General features: G+C 59.9%; 2 protein-coding genes across 2 annotated transcripts; one reads left to right on the top strand and one right to left on the bottom strand.

Moving 5' to 3' along the window:
* The first annotated feature begins 608 nt into the window (after positions 1 to 608).
* On the top strand, positions 609 to 13,151 carry LOC128803011 (voltage-gated potassium channel subunit beta-3-like). The gene is made up of 14 exons (XM_053969584.1): positions 609 to 672; positions 1,886 to 1,928; positions 2,556 to 2,594; positions 2,855 to 2,928; positions 4,200 to 4,244; positions 6,236 to 6,273; positions 6,645 to 6,731; positions 7,112 to 7,147; positions 8,185 to 8,270; positions 9,239 to 9,332; positions 9,891 to 9,961; positions 10,927 to 11,011; positions 11,844 to 11,932; positions 12,808 to 13,151. Exons 1-14 carry the CDS (start codon positions 662 to 664, stop codon positions 12,880 to 12,882), a joined length of 873 nt encoding a protein of 290 aa, XP_053825559.1. The 5' UTR covers positions 609 to 661; the 3' UTR covers positions 12,883 to 13,151.
* A 946-nt stretch (positions 13,152 to 14,097) lies between these two features.
* On the bottom strand, positions 14,098 to 16,907 carry LOC128803010 (vitelline membrane outer layer protein 1 homolog). Its single transcript, XM_053969583.1, has 3 exons — positions 16,687 to 16,907; positions 15,597 to 15,694; positions 14,098 to 14,473 (listed from the first exon to the last, which is right to left on the bottom strand). The coding sequence occupies exons 1-3, from the start codon at positions 16,882 to 16,884 to the stop codon at positions 14,173 to 14,175; spliced, it is 597 nt and encodes a 198-aa protein (XP_053825558.1). The 5' UTR covers positions 16,885 to 16,907; the 3' UTR covers positions 14,098 to 14,172.
* Between the last annotated feature and the right edge of the window lie 193 nt (positions 16,908 to 17,100).

Consider the following 17,100-nt stretch of genomic DNA (forward strand, 5'->3'; position numbering starts at 1 on the left):
TCCCCCTTTTCCTGCCCCTCCCCCTCTAGGCCACGCCCCGTTTTTCTGCCCCTCCCTCTCCGCGCCCCGCCCCCTTTTCCTGCCCCTCCCCCGCCACTCGCGCTGCCCCTCCCCCTCCCTCTGCCCCTCCCCCCTCCAGGCTCCTCCCTCTCCGCGCCCCGCCCCCTTTCCCTCCTTTGCCCCTCCCCCTTCCCCTCCCCCTCTCCTCCATCCCCTCCCCCTTTTCCTGCCCCTCTCCCCTCCAGGCTCCTCCCTCTCCGCGCCCCTCCCCCTTTTCCTTTCCCTGCCCCTCCCCCTTTCCCTGCCCCTCCCCCTCTCCCCAGGCCCCTCCCCCGGTTCCGGCCCCTCCCCCCGCAGGCCCCGCCCCCCGCCCCTCCCCCATGCAGGTCTCCATCGCCTGCACGGAGCCGAACCTGCGCGGGCCCGGCCCGGGGGGGGGAGGGGCGGGGGGAGGGGGGAGGGGCGCGGGGGGAGGGGGAGGGGGAGGGGGAGGGGCTCAGCCCGGGGGTGGGGGAGGGGGAGGGGGGAGGGGCGCCCCCGCCGCGATCGGGGGCGCGGAGCCCCGCGGGGGGGGGGGGGAGGGGCGGGCGGCCCCGGAGAGGGGGGAGCCCCCCGCCCCTCCCCCCGCCCCTCCCCCCCCCGCAGCGACCCCGGGCCCGGCATGAAGTACCGGTATGGGGGAGGGGCGGGGGGGAGGGGGCCGGGGCCATTTTTGGGGGGTCCTGGGGTCCTTTGGGGGTCCCCGGGTTCATTTTTGGGGGTCCCCGGGTTTATTTTGGGGGGGGGGTCGGTTCCATTTTTGGCGTCCCCGGGTTCATTTTGGGGGTCCCCGGATTCATTTTTGGGGGTCCCTGGGGTCATTTCGGGGGGGTCGTGTTCATTTTGGGGTCTCGGGTCCATTTTTGGGGTCCCTGTTTTCATTTTGGGGCTCCCTGGGTCCATTTTGGGGGTCCCTGTTTTCATTTTGGGGGGGTCTCGGTTCCATTTTTGGCGTCCCCGGGTTCATTTTGGGGCTCCCTGGGTCCATTTTGGGGGGGGGTTGGTTCCATTTTTGGGGTCTCGGGTCCATTTTGGGGGTCCCTGGGTCCATTTTGGGGGTCCCTGGGGTCATTTTCGGGGGGGTCTCGGTTCCATTTTTGCCGTCCCCGGGTTCATTTTGGGGTCCCTGGGTCAATTTTGGGGTCCCTGGGTCAATTTTGGGGGGTCCTGGGTCCATTTTTGGGATCCCCGGGTTCATTTTGGGGGGTCTCGGGATAATTTTGGGGGTCCCTGGGTCATTTTTGGGGGGTCCTGGGTCCATTCTGGGGGGTCCCGGGTTCATTTTTGGGGGTCCCGGGGTTTATTTTGGGGGGGTCTCTGTTCCATTTTTGGCGTCCCCGGGTTCATTTTGGGATCCCCGGGTTTATTTCGGGGGTCCCTGGGTCAATTTTGGGGGGTCCTGGGTCCATTTTTGGGGTCCCCGGGTCCATTTTTGGGGTCCCGTGTTCATTTTTGGGGGGTCCTGGGTTCATTTTGGGGGTCCCTGGGTCAATTCTGGGGGGTCCTGGGTTCATTTTTGGGGTCCCCGGGTCCATTTTTGGGGTCCCGTGTTCATTTTTTGGGGTCCCCTGGGTTCATTTTGGGGGTCCCTGGGTCAATTTTGGGGGGTCTCGGGTCCATTTTTGGGGTCCCCGGCTCCATTTTGGGGTTTTTATTTTCATTCATTTATTGGTTTTTTTTTTAATTTATCCAGATTTTGTTTTTAATTATTTTTTAAATTTATCGGCAATTTTTTTTTAAATTTTTTTTTTAATTTATTTTGTTTTTTCGGGGCTCCCCTCCCCCTTTTTGGGGTCCCCTCGGGGGGGGTCCCATTTTTGGGGTGACCCCCCCGTGCCCCCCCCAGGCGCCTCGGCCGCTCGGGGCTGCGCGTCTCCTGCCTGGGGCTGGGGTGAGAGCCCGGGAGCGGGAATTCGGGAATTTTGGGAATTCTGGGGGGGATTTTGGGGAAATTTGGGGGATTTTGGGGAAATTTGGGGGATTTTGGGGAAATTTGGGGGATTTGAGGGGGAATTTGGGGGATTTGAGGGGGGATTTTTGGGGGAAATTTCGGGGGTTTTATGGGAATTTGGGAATTTCGGGGGGAAATTTTGGTAATTTTGGGGAGGATTTGGAATTTGGGGGGAATTTGGGAATTTTGGGGGGAAATTTTGGGAATTTTTGGGGAGGATTTGGGAATTTGGGGGGGAAATTTGGGGGATTTGAGGGGGAATTTGGGGGGAAATTTGGGGATTTGGGGAGGACTTTGGGGGAAATTTGGGAATTTGGGGGGAATTTTGGGGGGAATTTGGGGGATTTTGGGGGGACATTTGGGAATTTGCGGGGAATTTTAGGGGATTTTGGGGGTATTTTGGGAATTTGGGGGGGAAATTTGGGAATTTTGGGGGGATTTGGGAGAATTTGGGGGGAATTTGGGGGAATTTGGGGGGAATTTGGGGATTTTTGGGGGAAATTTTGGGGGAATTTGGGGATTTTTGGGGGGGTCCCTTTCCCTTCATCCCCAATTCCCCCCCCCAGGAACCCGCGGGACTTTCGGGGCCGGGACCTCGGAGGAGGTGAGACCCCCCCCAAATTTTGGCCCCACCCCCAAATTTTGGGCTCCCTCCCCAATTTTTGGGATTTCCCCTCAATTTTGATTTTTTCCACCTTTTTTTTTTTGCAATTCCCTCCCATTTTTTGGTTTTTTTTTACCTTTTTCCCCCTTTTTTGGGGAGGTTTTCTTCCCATTTTTTGGGGGGGGAATCTGGGGGTGCCCCCCTAGGATTTTGGGGGTCCCTCCCTGACTCCCCCTCCCCAAATTTTGGGGGGTTCCCAGGAGGCCGAGCGGGTGCTGAGCGCCGCCTACGATTTGGGGGTGACGCTGTTCGACACCAGCGAGGCCTCGGCCAGGTACCCCAAAAACAACCCCGGACCCCAAAAAACAAACCCGGACCCCAAAAACCAACCCCGGACCCCAAAAAACAAACCCGGACCCCAAAAACCAAACCCGGACCCCAAAAAACAACCCGGACCCCAAAAAAAACAACCCCGGACCCCAAAAACAACCCCGCACCCCAAAAAACAACCCCGGACCCCAAAAACCAACCCGGACCCCAAAAAAAACAAACCCCGACCCCAAAAAAAAACAAACCCGGACCCCAAAAAACAAACCCGGACCCCAAAAACCAACCCCGGACCCCAAAAAACAAACCCGGACCCCAAAAAACAAACCCGGATCCCAAAAACAACCCCGACCCCAAAAAAAAACAACCCCGGACCCCAAAAACAACCCCGGACCCCAAAAAAAACAACCCCGGACCCCAAAAAACAAACCCGGACCCCAAAAAACAACCCCGGACCCCAAAAAAACAAACTCGGACCCCAAAATCGCCCCCCCCAAAAAAAATCCCGACCCCAAAATCCCCCAAAAATTCCAACCTTGGCTTCAAAATCGGAATAAAATTAAATATTGACCCCAAAAAATCCCGACCCCAAAAATGCCCCGAATTTCCCTTCCCAAAACTCCCCAAATTCAGGCCCCCAAAAAATCCCGACCCTAAAAAAAAACCCAAAAAAATCAAAATAAGGCAGAATCCCCCGAAATTTCCTCCCAAAAATATCCCAAAATCCCCGCAAATCCCCCCAAAAATCCCCCAAAAATTTCCCCCCCCAAAAACCCCAAATCTCCCAAAATTTCCCCCAAATCCACCGAAAATCCCCCAAAAAATTCCCCCCCCAAAAAACCCCAAATCCCCCCAAAATCCCAAAACCCTCCGGAATCCCCCCCCCAAAAAACCCCAAATCCCCCAAAATTCTCCTCAAAAACCCAAAGTCCCCCAAATTCCCCCCCAAAAAACCCCCCAAAACCCCCTAAAATTTCCCCCCAAAAAATCCCAAAATCTCCCCCCAAAAATCCCAAATCCCCCCCAAAAACCCCCAAAATTTCCCCCTAAAAAAAACCCTAAAAACCCCCAAAATTCCCCCAAAATCCCCAAAATTTCCCCCGATAAAAACCCAAAACCTCCCAAAAATCCCCAAAATCCCCCAAAATCCCCCCAAAACCCCCCCAGAATTTCCCAAAATTTCCCCCCAAAAAACTCCAAATTCCCCAAAATTCCCAAAAAATCCCAAAAATTCCCCAAAATTCCCCAAAATTCCCGATTTTCCCCCAAATCCCGCAGGGCGGAGAAGTCGCTCGGGCGGATCCTGAGGAGCAAAGGATGGAGGTGGGGGAGGGGCGGGGGCGGATTTTGGGGGTCCCGGGGGGATTTTGGGGGGTCCTGGGGAGGAAATTTGGGGGAAATTTTGGGATTCTGGGGTCAATTTTGGGGTCCTGGGTGGGATTTTGGGGGTCCCTGGGGGATTTTTGGGGGTCCTGGTCTGGATTTTGGGGGGGATTTGGGCAGATTTTTGGGGTCCCCGGGTGGGATTTTGGTAAATTTTGGGGTCCCTGGGAGAAATTTGGGGTCCCTGGGTGGGATTTTGGGGCAATTTGGGGTTCTGGGGTCAATTTTGGGGTCCTGGGAAAGAAATTTGGGGGGAATTTTGGGGTCCCTGTGGGATTTTTGGGGTCTCTGGGGGGATTTGGGGGTCCCTGGTTTGGATTTTTGGGGTCCCCGGGTGGGATTTTGGGGAATTTTGGGGTCCTGGCAGAAATTTGGGGTCCCTGGGGGGATTTTTGGGGTCAATTTTGGGGTCCTGGATGGGATTTTGGGGTTCCCTTGGGGGGATTTTTTGGTAATTTTGGGGATCCCCGGGGGTGATTTTGGTCAATTTTGGGGTCCCAAAATCAGATTTTGGGGTATTTGGGGCCGATTTTGGGGGCCTGGGAAAGAAATTTGGGGGAAATTTTGGGGTCCCTGGGTGGGGATTTTGATAATTTTGGGGTCCTGGATGGGATTTTTGGGTGTCCCCGGGTGAATTTTGGGGAGATTTTGGTCAATTTTGGGGTTCCCGGGTGGATTTTTGGGGGATTTTGGTCAATTTTGGGGTTCCCGGGGGGATTTTGGGGAGATTTTGGTCAATTTTGGGGTTCCCGGGGGGGATTTTGGGAGATTTTGGTCAATTTTGGGGTTCCCGGGTGGATTTTTGGGGAGATTTTGGTCAATTTTGGGGGGTTCCCGGGTGGATTTTGGGGGATTTTGGTCAATTTTGGGGTTCCCGGGGGGATTTTGGGGAGATTTTGGTGAATTTTGGGGTTCCCGGGGGGATTTTGGGGAGATTTTGGTCAATTTTGGGGTTCCCGGGTGGAATTTTTGGGGGATTTTGGTCAATTTTGGGGTTCCCCTCCCCCCCCAGACGCTCCAGTTACGTCATCAACCACGCGCGTCCACTGGGGGGCGCCGTGAGTACCCACAATGCACCGCGCGGGGGGGGAATTCGGGAATTTCGGGAGGGAAATTTTGGGAATTTTGGGGGAAAATCTGGGAATTTTGGGGGGAATTTCGGGTTTTTGAGAGGGAATTTTGGGGTTTCTGGGAGGATCTGGGGGATTTTGGGGGGAATTTGGGGAATTTTTGGGGGAATTTTGGGGTTTTGGGAGAAATTTGGGATTTTGGGGCGAATTTGCGGAAAAATTTGGGGTTTTTTGGGGAGAATTTGGGGGTTTCTGGGGGAATTTGGGGATTTTTGGGGTGAATTTCGGGGGTTTGGGGGTGAGTTTTGTTTGGGGTGGAGTTTTGTTACTTTTGGGTGAAATTTTGTAATTTTTGGGTGAATTTTTGGGAGTTTTGGGGTGAATTTTGGGTTTTTTTGGGTGAATTTTGGGGTTTTTTTTTGGTGAATTTTGGGTTTTTTTGGGCGAATTTTGGGCATTTTTGGGTGAATTTTGTCATTTTGGGGTGAATTGTGTAATTTTTGGGTGAATTTTGGGGTTTTTGGGTGAATTTGGGGGGTTTTGGGGTGAATTTTGTAATTTTTTGGGTGAATTTGGGGATTTCAGGGCGAATTTTGGGGTTTTTTGGGTGAATTTTGGGATTTTTTGGGTGAATTTTGGGGTTTTTGGGTGAATTTTGGGTGTTTTTGGGTGAATTTTGGGGGTTTTTGGGTGAATTCTGTAATTTTTGGGTGAATTTTGGTTTTTTGGGGTGAATTTTGGGGTTTTTGGGTGAATTTCGGGATTCTTTGGGTGAATTTTGTAATTTTTGGGTGAATTTTGGCCTTTTTGGGGGTGAATTTTGGGTTTTTTTGGGTGAATTTTGGCTTTTTTTGCCCCCAGACCCGACCGGGGCCTCTCCAGGAAGCACCTGCTGGAAGGTGAGGGGTGGGCGGGGCCTGGGTGGGCGTGCCCAACACGGGGGGTGGAGCCCGAGCTGGGCGTGACCACCCTGGGGGCGTGACCAACCCATGGGCGTGGCTCAACCACGCCCCAAACCTTTCCATGCCCTTATATGGGCAGAGATGTGGGCGTGGCTCAATGTTGACCACGCCCCCATAACCGCCGCCATGGGGGCGTGGCCTAATCGCGACCACACCCTAAACACGGGCGTGGTTGACCGCAAACCACGCCCTCCGTGGGTCATTATGGGGTTTGTGGGCGTGGTTTAACCTTGGCCACGCCCCCCGTGGTTTATCGGGGTGGTGGGTGTGGCGGTGGGCGGGGTCTGACGCTGGCCACGCCCCCTCAGGTCTCCGGGGCTCCCTGCGCCGCCTCCAGCTCGATTACGTCGACGTCGTCTTCGCCGGGCCCCGCCCTGGCCCCGCCCACAGCGAGGGTGAGGCCACGCCCCTTGTGTTCATGCCACGCCCCTTCCTCACAGGCCACACCCACAACGCCCAGACCCCGCCCCTTCATCCCAGGCCACGCCCGCAGCGCGGGTGAGACCACGCCCTCTTCAGCGCCACGCCCCGTCAAGGCCACGCCCTTAAATTGTGACGTCCTTGGCGTCGACCACACCCGTTATTGGCCACGCCCTCGCCAGACCACGCCCTCTAGCTGAGAGGACGCGCCCCCCTTTTTAGGCCACGCCCACACGAAATGCCCAAATGTTCCCCAGGCCACGCCCACTCCCGCCCCAATGCCGTGACCACGCCCCTTTAGGGCCCCGCCCCCGCAGGCCCCGCCCCCTGACGTGTCCCTCCCCTCCCCCCCCAGGAATGGACCCGACCCTGCGGCTGCTGCGCCTGGAAGGTACCAACGGCGCGGGGGGGCAAAATCAGCCCGGAATCGCCCAAAAATGACCAAAATCACCCAAAAATCAGCCCAAAAGTGACCAAAATCACCCAAAAATGACCAAAATCGGCCAAAAATGACCAAAATCTGCCCGAAATCGCCCAAAAATGGCCAAAATCTGCCCAAAATCAGCCCGAAATCGCCCAGAAATGACCAAAATCACCCAAAAATGACCGAAATCAGCCCAAAATCAGCCCGAAATCACCCAAAAATGACCAAAATCACCCAAAAATGACCAAAAATCAGCCCAAAATCACCCAAAAATGACCAAAATCAGCCCGAAATCGCCCAAAAATGGCCGAAATCACCCAAAAATGACCGAAATCACCCAAAATCACCCCAAAATGACCAAAATCAGCCCGAAATCGCCCAAAAATGGGAGAAATCACCCAAAAATGACCAAAATCAGCCCGAAATCACCCAAAAATGGCCAAAATCACCCGAAAATCAGCCCGAAATCAGCCCAAAATCAGCCCGAAATCACCCAAAAATGACCGAAATCAGCCCAAAATCAGCCCGAAATCGCCCAAAAATGGCCAAAATCAGCCCAAAATCACCCAAAAATGGCCAAAATCAGCCCGAAATCACCCAAAAATTGCCAAAATCACCCAAAATCAGCCCGAAATCGCCCAAAACCGGCAGAAATCAGCCCAAAATCACCCAAAAATAACCAAAATCAGCCCAAAACTGACCAAAATCAGCCCAAAATCAGCCCCAAAATGACCGAAATCAGCCCAAAAATGACCAAAACCCCCAAAATCCACCTCAAATCACCCCAGAACTGACCGAAATCTCCCCAAAATCGCCCCAAAAGTGACGGAAACCCCCCCAAAATCTGGTTCAAACCGCCCCAGAAGTGACCGAAATCGCCCCAAATCCCCCCAAAATCCCCCCAAAAGCCCCAAGTCCCCCCGATTTCATCCCGAATTCCCCCGATTTTCCCAAAATCCCCCGATTTCCCCCCAAATCCCCCCTAACCCCCCCCGTTCCCGCAGAGTTGGTTCGAGCCATGAGTGACGTCATCGAGCAGGGCGTGGCGCTCTACTGGGGCACGGCCGGGACCGCCCCCGCTGACGTCATGGTGGGCGGGGCCGGCGTGGAAATGGGGGGGTGATGTCATGGTGGGCGGGGTCAGGGGTCACGCAGGGGTCACTCAGGGGTCACTCAGGGGTCACTCAGGGGTCACTCAGTGGTCACTCAGTGGTCAGTGGTCACTCAGTGGTCACTCAGGGGTCACTCAGTGGTCACTCAGTGGTCACTCAGTGGTCAGTGGTCACTCAGGGGTCACTCAGGGGTCACTCAGTGGTCACTCAGTGGTCAGTGGTCACTCAGGGGTCAGGGGTCACTCAGTGGTCACTCAGTGGTCACTCAGAGGTCACTCATGGTCACTCAGTGGTCACTCAGGGTCACTCAGTGGTCAGTGATCACTCAGGGTCACTCAGTGGTCAGTGGTCACTCAGTGGTCACTCAGTGGTCAGTGGTCACGCAGGGGTCAGTGGTCACTCAGTGGTCACTCAGTGGTCAGGGGTCACTCAGGGTCACTCAGTGGTCAGTGGTCACTCAGTGGTCACTCAGTGGTCAGCGGTCACTCAGTGGTCACTCAGGGGTCACTCAGTGGTCACTCAGGGGTCACTCAGGGTCACTCAGTGGTCAGTGGTCACTCAGGGGTCACTCAGTGGTCACTCAGGGGTCACTCAGTGGTCACTCAGGGGTCACTCAGGGGTCAGTGGTCACTCAGGGTCACTCAGTGGTCACTCAGTGGTCAGTGGTCACTCAGGGGTCAGTGGTCACTCAGTGGTCACTCAGTGGTCACTCAGGGTCACTCAGTGGTCAGTGGTCACTCAGGGGTCAGTGGTCACTGAGTGGTCACTCAGCGGTCACTCAGTGGTCACTCAGTGGTCACTCAGTGGTCAGTGGTCACTCAGGGTCACTCAGGGTCACTCAGTGGTCAGGGGTCACTCAGGGTCACTCAGTGGTCACTCAGGGGTCACTCAGTGGTCAGTGGTCACTCAGGGGTCACTCAGGGGTCACTCCCGGCCCCGCCCCCAGGACGCCTTCGCGGTTGCCCGGCAGCTGAACCTGGTGGCCCCCGTGTGCCAGTGGGCGGAGCTTCCGCCGGAGCCACGCCTCTTCCGCCAGCTCGGTATGGGCGGGGCCAGGGGAAGGGGCGGGGGCAAAGGGGGCGTGGTCACAAAAAGGGGCAGAATCAGTGGGTGTGGCACCTTTGGGGGGCGGGGTCGGGAATGGGTGTGGTCAATAGGGTGTGGCCAAAGGAAAGGGTGGGGCACTGAAAGGGCGTGGCCGATGTAAAAAGGGTGGGGCCAATGACGTGGGGTGTGGTCAATGGGTGTGGCCAGATGGAGGGGCGGGGCTAAGGGTGTGGCCAAACAGGGTGGGGCTTGGGGGCGTGGCTTTGAAGATTGATAAGTGGGTGTGACCAATAGCTGGGGGCGTGGCCTTTGGGCAAAGGGGGTGGGGCTATGATGCATGTAAAGGGTGTGGCTAAAGAAGGGGCGTGGCCGTTTGGGCGTGGCTGGGGGCGTGGCCTTTGGGTGGAAAGGGTGGGGCCACACGGCGCATAAAGGGCGTGGCTAAAGAAGGGGTGTGGTCGTTGGGTAAAGAGGCGTGGCTGCGGGGTGGGGGCGTGGCCTTTGAGCGCAGTGGGCGTGGCTGATGGCTGTGTGGGCGGGGCTGTCCCCAGGCCTGGGCGTGGTCACTTGGCCCCCGCTGGGCCCCGCGGGCGAGGAGAGCCCCGGACACGGCGCGGCCAAGGTAGCCCGGGGCCAGCGCGGGCCGCCGCGCCTCAGTGTCCCCAGTGTGCCCCCGGTGTCCCCTCAGTGTCCCCTCAGTGTCCCCAAATGTCCCCAAACCCCGATGTCCCCCCAATGTCCCCTCAGTGTCCCCAAATGTCCTCAATGTCCCCCAAATGTCCCCAATTCCCCCCAGTGTCCCCCCAGGGTCCCCAAATGTCCCCAGGGGGTCCCGAAATGTCCCCACGTGTCCCCCCAGTGTCCCGAGCCCCCGGTGTCCCCTCAGTGTCCCCGATGTCCCCAATGTCCCCAAATGTCCCCCAAATTTCCCCAATGTCCCCACTGTCCCCTCAATCCCCCTGATGTCCCCAGTGTCCCTGCTCTCCCCGATGTCCCCGACGTCCCCCCAATGTCCCCCCATTGCCCCCATTGTCCCCACTGGCCCCTCAATCCCCCCGATGTCCCCAATGTCCCCAAATTTCCCCCATATTTCCCCAATGTCCCCACTGTCCCCCCATTGTCCCTATTGTCCCCCCAATGTCCCCAATGTCCCCAATGTCCCCTCAATCCCCCCGATGTCCCCAGCGTCCCTGCTCTCCCCGATGTCCCCGCTGTCCCCCCAAATGTCCCCACTGTCCCCAGTGTCACCCCATTGTCCCCAATGTCCCCATTGTCCCCATTGCTGTCCCCATTGCTGTCCCCTCGCTGTCCCCCCACTGTCCCCGTTGTCCCCTCGCTGTCCCCGTTGTCCCCAATGTCCCCTCAATCCCCCCACTGTCCCCACTGTCCCCGTTGTCCCCTCGCTGTTCCCATGTCCCCAATGTCCCCCTCAATCCCCCCATTGTCCCCGTTGTCCCCCCACTGTCCCCGTTGTCCCCTCGCTGTTCCCATGTCCCCAATGTCCCCCTCAATCCCCCCACTGTCCCCATTGTCCCCAATGTCCCCTCAATCCCCCCACTGTCCCCGTTGTCCCCTCGCTGTCCCCAGGGCCGGCCCCGCTGCCCGGTGGCTCCGGGGGAGCTGCAGCCGCTGGCCCAGAGGTTGGGCTGCTCTGAGAGACAGCTGGGCATCGGTGAGGGGACATCAACGGGGACACCACGGGGACATCGGGGACACCACGGGGACACCACGGGGACATTGGGGACATCGGGGACATTGGGGACACGGGGACATTGGGAACAGCCATGGGGACACTGGGGACACCACGGGGACATCAGGGACACCACGGGGACAGCAATGGGGACACTGGGGACATCGGGGACATCAACGGGGACACGGGGACATTGGGGACATTGGGGACACCACGGGGACACCACGGGGACATTGGGGACACCACGGGGACATTGGGGACACCACGGGGACAGCAATGGGGACACCACAGGGACATCGGGGACATCGGGGACACTGGGACATTGGGGACATTGGGAACAGCCATGGGGACATTGGGGACACCACGGGGATATTGGGGACACCACGGGGACACTGGGGACATGGGGACACTGGGGACAGCCGTGGGGACATCATTGGGGGATTGGGGACATTTGGGGGGCTGGGGGTGTGACACCAGGGGGTGGGGGACATTGGCACTGGGGTGGCACAGGGGTGGCACTGACAGGGTGGGTGGCACAGAGGTGACACTGATGGGATGGGTGGCACCGGGGTGACACAGAGGTGGCACAGGGGTGGCATTGTCCCTGTCCCTGTCCCTGTCCCTGTCCCCAGCGTGGTCCCTGCGCCGCGAGGGCGTTCAGGGTGACACAGGGGTGACACTGGGGTGGCACTGACAGGATGGGTGGCACTGGGGTGGCACTGGGGTGGCACTGACAGGGTGGGTGGCACTGGGGTGACACTGGGGTGGCACTGGGGTGGCACAGGGGTGGCACTGTCCCTGTCCCCGTCCCCAGCGTGGTCCCTGCGCCGCGAGGGCGTCAGCTCCGTCCTGGTGGGGGCCGAGACCCCGCGGGGGCTGCGGGAGCAGCTCCGGGCCCTGCAGGTGGGGAGGGGGCTCGGGGACACCTGGGGACACCCTGGGACACACCTGGGGACACCTGGGGACACCTGGGACACACCTGGGACACACCTGGGGACACCTGGGGGGTCCTGGGAGGACACTGGGGGGATCTGGGGGAAATTTGGGGGAAAATTGGGGAAAAATTGGGGGGTTTGGGGGGAAAATTGCAAGGTTTTGGGGGGTTTGGGGGGAATTTGGGGAGTTTGGGGGGAAATTTGGGGGGTTCTGGGGGGATTTGGGGAAAATTGCGGGAAATTTGGGGGGAATTTGGGGAGGTTTGGGGGGAAATTGGGGGGAAAAGGGGGATTTTGGGGAAATTGGGGGAATTTGGGATGAAATTGGGGAAAATTGGGGGGTTTTGGGGGAAATTTGGGGGGAATTTGTGGGAAATTTGGGGAGTTTTGGAGGAAAATTGTGGGGAAATGGGGGGATTTTGGGGAAATTGGGGAAATTTGGGATGAAATTGGGGGAATTTTGGGGGAAATTGGGGGATTTGGGGGGAAATTGGGGGAATTTGGGGAAATTGGGGGAATTTTGGGGGAAATTGGGGGGATTTGGGGAAATTGGGGGGATTTCGAGGCGGAAGGGAAGGGATGGGGGGTCCCAGGGGCGATTTTTGGGGGAATTGAGTTCCATTTCACCGGTTTTGGGGGTTTTTTGTTTACTCAGATTTTGGGTAAATTTCCTTAAATTTTGGGGTTTTTCAGTCAGATTTTGGGTAAATTTTTGCGGATTTTGGGTTTTTCCTCTCAGATTTTGGGTAAACTTCCGCAGATTTCGGGTAAATCCCCACGGGTTTGGGTGGAATTCCCCGTTTTTTTCCCGTTTTTTCCCGTTTTTTCCCGGTTTTCCCCCAGCTCCTGCCCCGCCTCGGCCCCGCCGCGCTGCGCGAGCTCGAGCCCCTGCTGGGGGGCGGGGCGGCCCCGCCCTGACCCCGCCCCTTCCGCCGCCTCCCATTGGCTGCTCCCGCATGGCCCCGCCCCCCGCGCGCCTCAGCCCTGCCCACCGAGGGCGGAGCATCTGACAGCAATAACCCCGCCCCTCAAAAGGGCGGGGCCTACCAAAGCACAAATCCCGCCCCCCTTCGTGACCCTGACCAATCGCAGCGCTTCCAGCGGGGGGGTGGGGCCTGGCAGGCCACGCCCCCTCCCGCCCCTCCCCCGCCGTGGGGGGAGGGGAATAAAATGGCTTTTCCCACGTGGGGGAGGGGCCCGGCCTCGTTTTTGGGGGTTCCCAGTGCTCCCAGTTTGTCCCAGTTCCCTCCCAGTTCCCTCCCAGTTCCCCCCAGTCCATCCCAGTTCCATCCCAGCTCTCCTCCCCCACCAAAAGGGGCGTGGCCAGAGCTGTCAATCAAAGCCATTCATTGCCCCGCCCCTGAGGGGTGGTCAGTGAGGGGTCACTGGGGCGGTCACTGGGGTCAGTGGGGTGGTCACTGGGGTGGTCAGTGGGGTCCATGGGGTGGTCACTGGGGTCACTGGGGCGGTCACTGGGGTGGTCACTGGGGCGGTCACTGGGGTCCATGGGGTGGTCACTGGGGTCACTGGGGCGGTCACTGGGGTGGTCAGTGGGGCCCGTGAAGCTCCTGGGGGTCCATGGGGTGGTCACTCGGGTCCATGGGGTCACTGGGGTCACTGGGGCGGTCACTGGGGTCCATGGGGTCAGTGGGGTCCATGGGGCGGTCACTGGGGTCTGTGGGTCCATGGGGCGGTCACTGGGGTCACTGGGGCGGTCACTGGGGCCCGTGAAGCTCCTGGGGGTCCATGGGGTGGACACTCGGGTCCATGGGGTCAGTGGGGTCCATGGGGCGGTCACTGGGGTGGTCAATGGGGTGGTCAGTGGGGTCCATGGGGCGGTCACTGGGGCGGTCACTGGGGCGGTCACTGGGGTCCATGGGGTCAGTGGGGTCCATGGGGCGGTCACTGGGGTGGTCAATGGGGTGGTCAGTGGGGTCTGTGGGTCCATGGGGTGGTCACTGGGGTGGTCACTGGGGTGGTCAGTGGGGTCCATGGGGCGGTCAGTGGGGTCACTGGGGTCCATGGGGCGGTCACTGGGGCGGTCACTGGGGTCACTGGGGTGGTCACTGGGGCAGTCACTGGGGCGGTCACTGGGGTCCATGGGGTCAGTGGGGTCCATGGGGCGGTCAGTGGGGTCACTGGGGTCACTGGGGCGGTCAGTGGGGCCCCTGAAGCTCCTGGGGGTCCGGGGGGGGTCCCGGCGGCCCCTCAGCTGCAGCAGTAGAGCTCGACGTCGTTGAGGCCGGTGTCGTCGCCGCCGCGCTGGGGGGGCTCCAGGCGCGTGCGCAGGCCGCAGACCCCGGCCCCGGGCGGGCAGGGCGCGCTCCAGTTGCCCCAGGTGCCCTGGGGGCCGCCGCGGCCCTCCAGGAGCGAGCCCCTGGAGCAGATGGCGGCCATGGCGTTGGCGGCCGTGTCGTCCCAGAGCCCCCGCGGCTCCTCCACGCGCAGCCGGAAGGCGACCAGGTGCTGCCCGGGGGGACACGACTCCGGCCGGCTCCAGGCGCCGCGGCTGCGGGGACGGCGAGGTCAGGGCGGGGCCTGCTCGGGGCAACCCCCCCCGAGAACCTCCCTGGTGGGGCGAGGTGGCCGTGGTTGGGTTGTGTTGGCTACAGTTGGGTTGTGTTGGCCACGGTTGGGCTGTGTTGGCCACGGTTGGGTTGTGTTGGCCACGGTTGGGTTGTGTTGGCCATGGTTGGGCTGTGTTGGCCATGGTTGGGTTGTGTTGATCATGGTTGGGTTGTGTTGGCCACGGTTGGGTTGTGTTGGCCATAGTTGGGTTGTGTTGGCCACGGTTGGGTTGTGTTGGCCATGGTTGGGTTGTGTTGGCCATGGTTGGGTCTTGGTGGCCACGGTTGGGTTGTGTTGGCCACAGTTGGGTTGTGTTGGCCATGGAAGAGTCTTGGTGGTCGTGGTTGGGTTGTGTTGGCCACGGTTGGGTTGTGTTGGCCATGGTTGGGCTGTGTTGGCCATGGTTGGGTTGTGTTGGCCGTGGTTGGGTTGCATTGGCCATGGAAGAGTCTTGGTGGTCGTGGTTGGGTTGTGTTGGCCATAGTTGCATTGTGTTGGCCATGGTTGGGTTGTGTTGGCCGTGGTTGGGTTGTGTTGGCCGTGGTTGGGTCTTGGTGGCCACGGTTGGGTTGTGTTGGCCACAGTTGGGTTGTGTTGGCCACGGTTGGGTTGTGTTGGCCATAGTTGGGTTGTGTTGGCCACGGTTGGGTTGTGTTGGCCATAGTTGGGTTGTGTTGGCCACGGTTGGGTTGTGTTGGCCATGGTTGGGTTGTGTTGGCCATGGTTGGGTCTTGGTGGCCACGGTTGGGTTGTGTTGGCCACAGTTGGGTTGTGTTGGCCATGGTTGGGTTGTGTTGGCCATGGTTGGGTTGTGTTGGCCATGGTTGGGTCATTGTGGCCATGGTCGGGTTTTGATAGCCATGGGTCAGTTATGCTGGCCATAGTTGGGTCACAGTGGCCGTGGCTGGGATTTGGTGGCCATGGTTGGGTCACAGTGGCCGTGGCTGGGTTTTGGTGGCCATGGGTCAGTTATGGTGGCCATGGCTGGGTCACAGTGGCTGTGGCTGGGTTTTGGTGGCCACGGCCGGCCGGCCCCACCGCGCAGTCGCCCCGCGGTCACTCACGGCCCCTCGCTGGACGTGGCCTCTCCCGCCGCGCCGCAGAGCAGCCGGACCCCGTTCAGCCCCGTGTCGTCCCCGAAAAATCCCTTGTGGGGCTCCACCTGCAGGGGCCCGGAATTGTCACACCCCCCCCCCAATTCCTGTCACCTCCCGTGTCCCCAAAACGCCCTCGTCACCCCCAAATCCTCCTGTCCCCAGTGCCCCCCCCAGTGTCCCCCCCATGTCCCCCCCATGTCCCTGTCATTGTCCCCCATTGTCCCCCCATGTCCCCTGCGTGTCCCCCCCTTGTCCCTCTCATTGTCCCCTCCTTGTCCCCCCGTGTCCCCTCCTTGTCCCCTCCTTGTCCCCTGCGTTTCCCACCTTATCCCCCCATGTCCCCAATGTCCCCAATCCCTCGATGTCCCCAATGTCCCCGCTGTCCCCAACCCCCCCAGTGTCCCCCCACTGTCCCCAACCCCCTCAATCCCCCCAATGTCCCCAATACCCTCAGTGTCCCCAACCCCCCCGGTGTCCCCCAGTGTCCCCCCTGTCCCCAATCCCCCCGATCTCCCAGATGTCCCCACTGTCCCCTCTGTCCCCCACGTCCCCGGTGTCCCCAACCCCCCTGGTGTCCCCGTGTCCCCGATGTCCCCGGTGTCCCCACCTTGAGCTGGAAGCCGCTGGCGAAGGCTCTCCCGGGGCAGAACTCGGGGTCCCCCCAGTGTCCCCAAGTGTCCCCCCTGTCCCCAATGTCCCCAGTGTCCCTGGTGTCCCCAATCCCCCAATGTCCCCAGTGTCCCCAATGTCCCCGATGTCCCCAACCCCCCTGGTGTCCCTGTGTCCCCAACCCCCCAGTGTCCCTGATGTCCCCGTTGTCCCCAACCCCCTGGTGTCCCTGGTGTCCCCGATGTCCCCAGTGTCCCCACAATGTCCCCACTGTCCCCAATGTCCCCGATGTCCCCAAACCCCCTGGTGTCCCTGTGTCCCCAACCCCCCAGTGTCCCTGGTGTCCCCAATGTCCCCGGTGTCCCCAACCCCCCTGGTGTCCCCATGTCCCCGATGTCCCCAATGTCCCCGGTGTCCCCAACCCCCCTGGTGTCCCCGATGTCCCCACCTTGAGCTGGAAGCCGCTGGCGAAGGCTCTCCCGGGGCAGAACTCGGGGTCCCCCCAGTGTCCCCACTGTCCCCCGTTCTCCACCGCCAGCGTCGCCGTCGGCGCCTCCCGGGGCCACCCCCGCGCCGGGGGGGCCACCAGGGCCACCAGGGCCACCAGGGCCACCAGGGCCAGCGAGGGCCGCGGGGACAGAGCCATGGCTGAGCCCCCCCCGCTGTCACCGCGGGGTTTATAACCCGCCCTGGGGACACTGACCGCGGGGGGGGCACTGGGGGCACTGGGGGGAACTGGGAGGGACTGGGAGGGACTGGGAGGGGATTGGAGGGGACTGGGAGCGACTGGGAGAGGATTGGGGGGAACTGGGAGCGACTGGGAGGGGACTGGGGGGCACTGGGAGCGACTGGGAGGGGATTG

This window comes from Vidua macroura, unplaced genomic scaffold (genome assembly GCF_024509145.1).
Source record: "Vidua macroura isolate BioBank_ID:100142 unplaced genomic scaffold, ASM2450914v1 whyUn_scaffold_255, whole genome shotgun sequence".
Lineage (NCBI taxonomy): Eukaryota > Metazoa > Chordata > Aves > Passeriformes > Viduidae > Vidua > Vidua macroura.

Coding starts and splice junctions, on each gene's coding strand:
- LOC128803011 (XM_053969584.1), top strand. Junction 2,929..4,199: donor ACCAGCGAGGCCTCGGCCAG/GTACCCCAAAAA, acceptor CAAATCCCGCAG/GGCGGAGAAGTCGCTCGGGC. Junction 11,933..12,807: donor AGCAGCTCCGGGCCCTGCAG/GTGGGGAGGGGG, acceptor GTTTTCCCCCAG/CTCCTGCCCCGCCTCGGCCC.
- LOC128803010 (XM_053969583.1), bottom strand. CDS start 16,884: ATGGCTCTGTCCCCGCGGCCCTCGCTGGCCCTGGTGGCCCTGGTGGCC. Junction 15,695..16,686: donor CCAGCGGCTTCCAGCTCAAG/GTGGGGACATCG, acceptor GGGCCCCTGCAG/GTGGAGCCCCACAAGGGATT. Junction 14,474..15,596: donor GCCACGTCCAGCGAGGGGCC/GTGAGTGACCGC, acceptor CCGTCCCCGCAG/CCGCGGCGCCTGGAGCCGGC.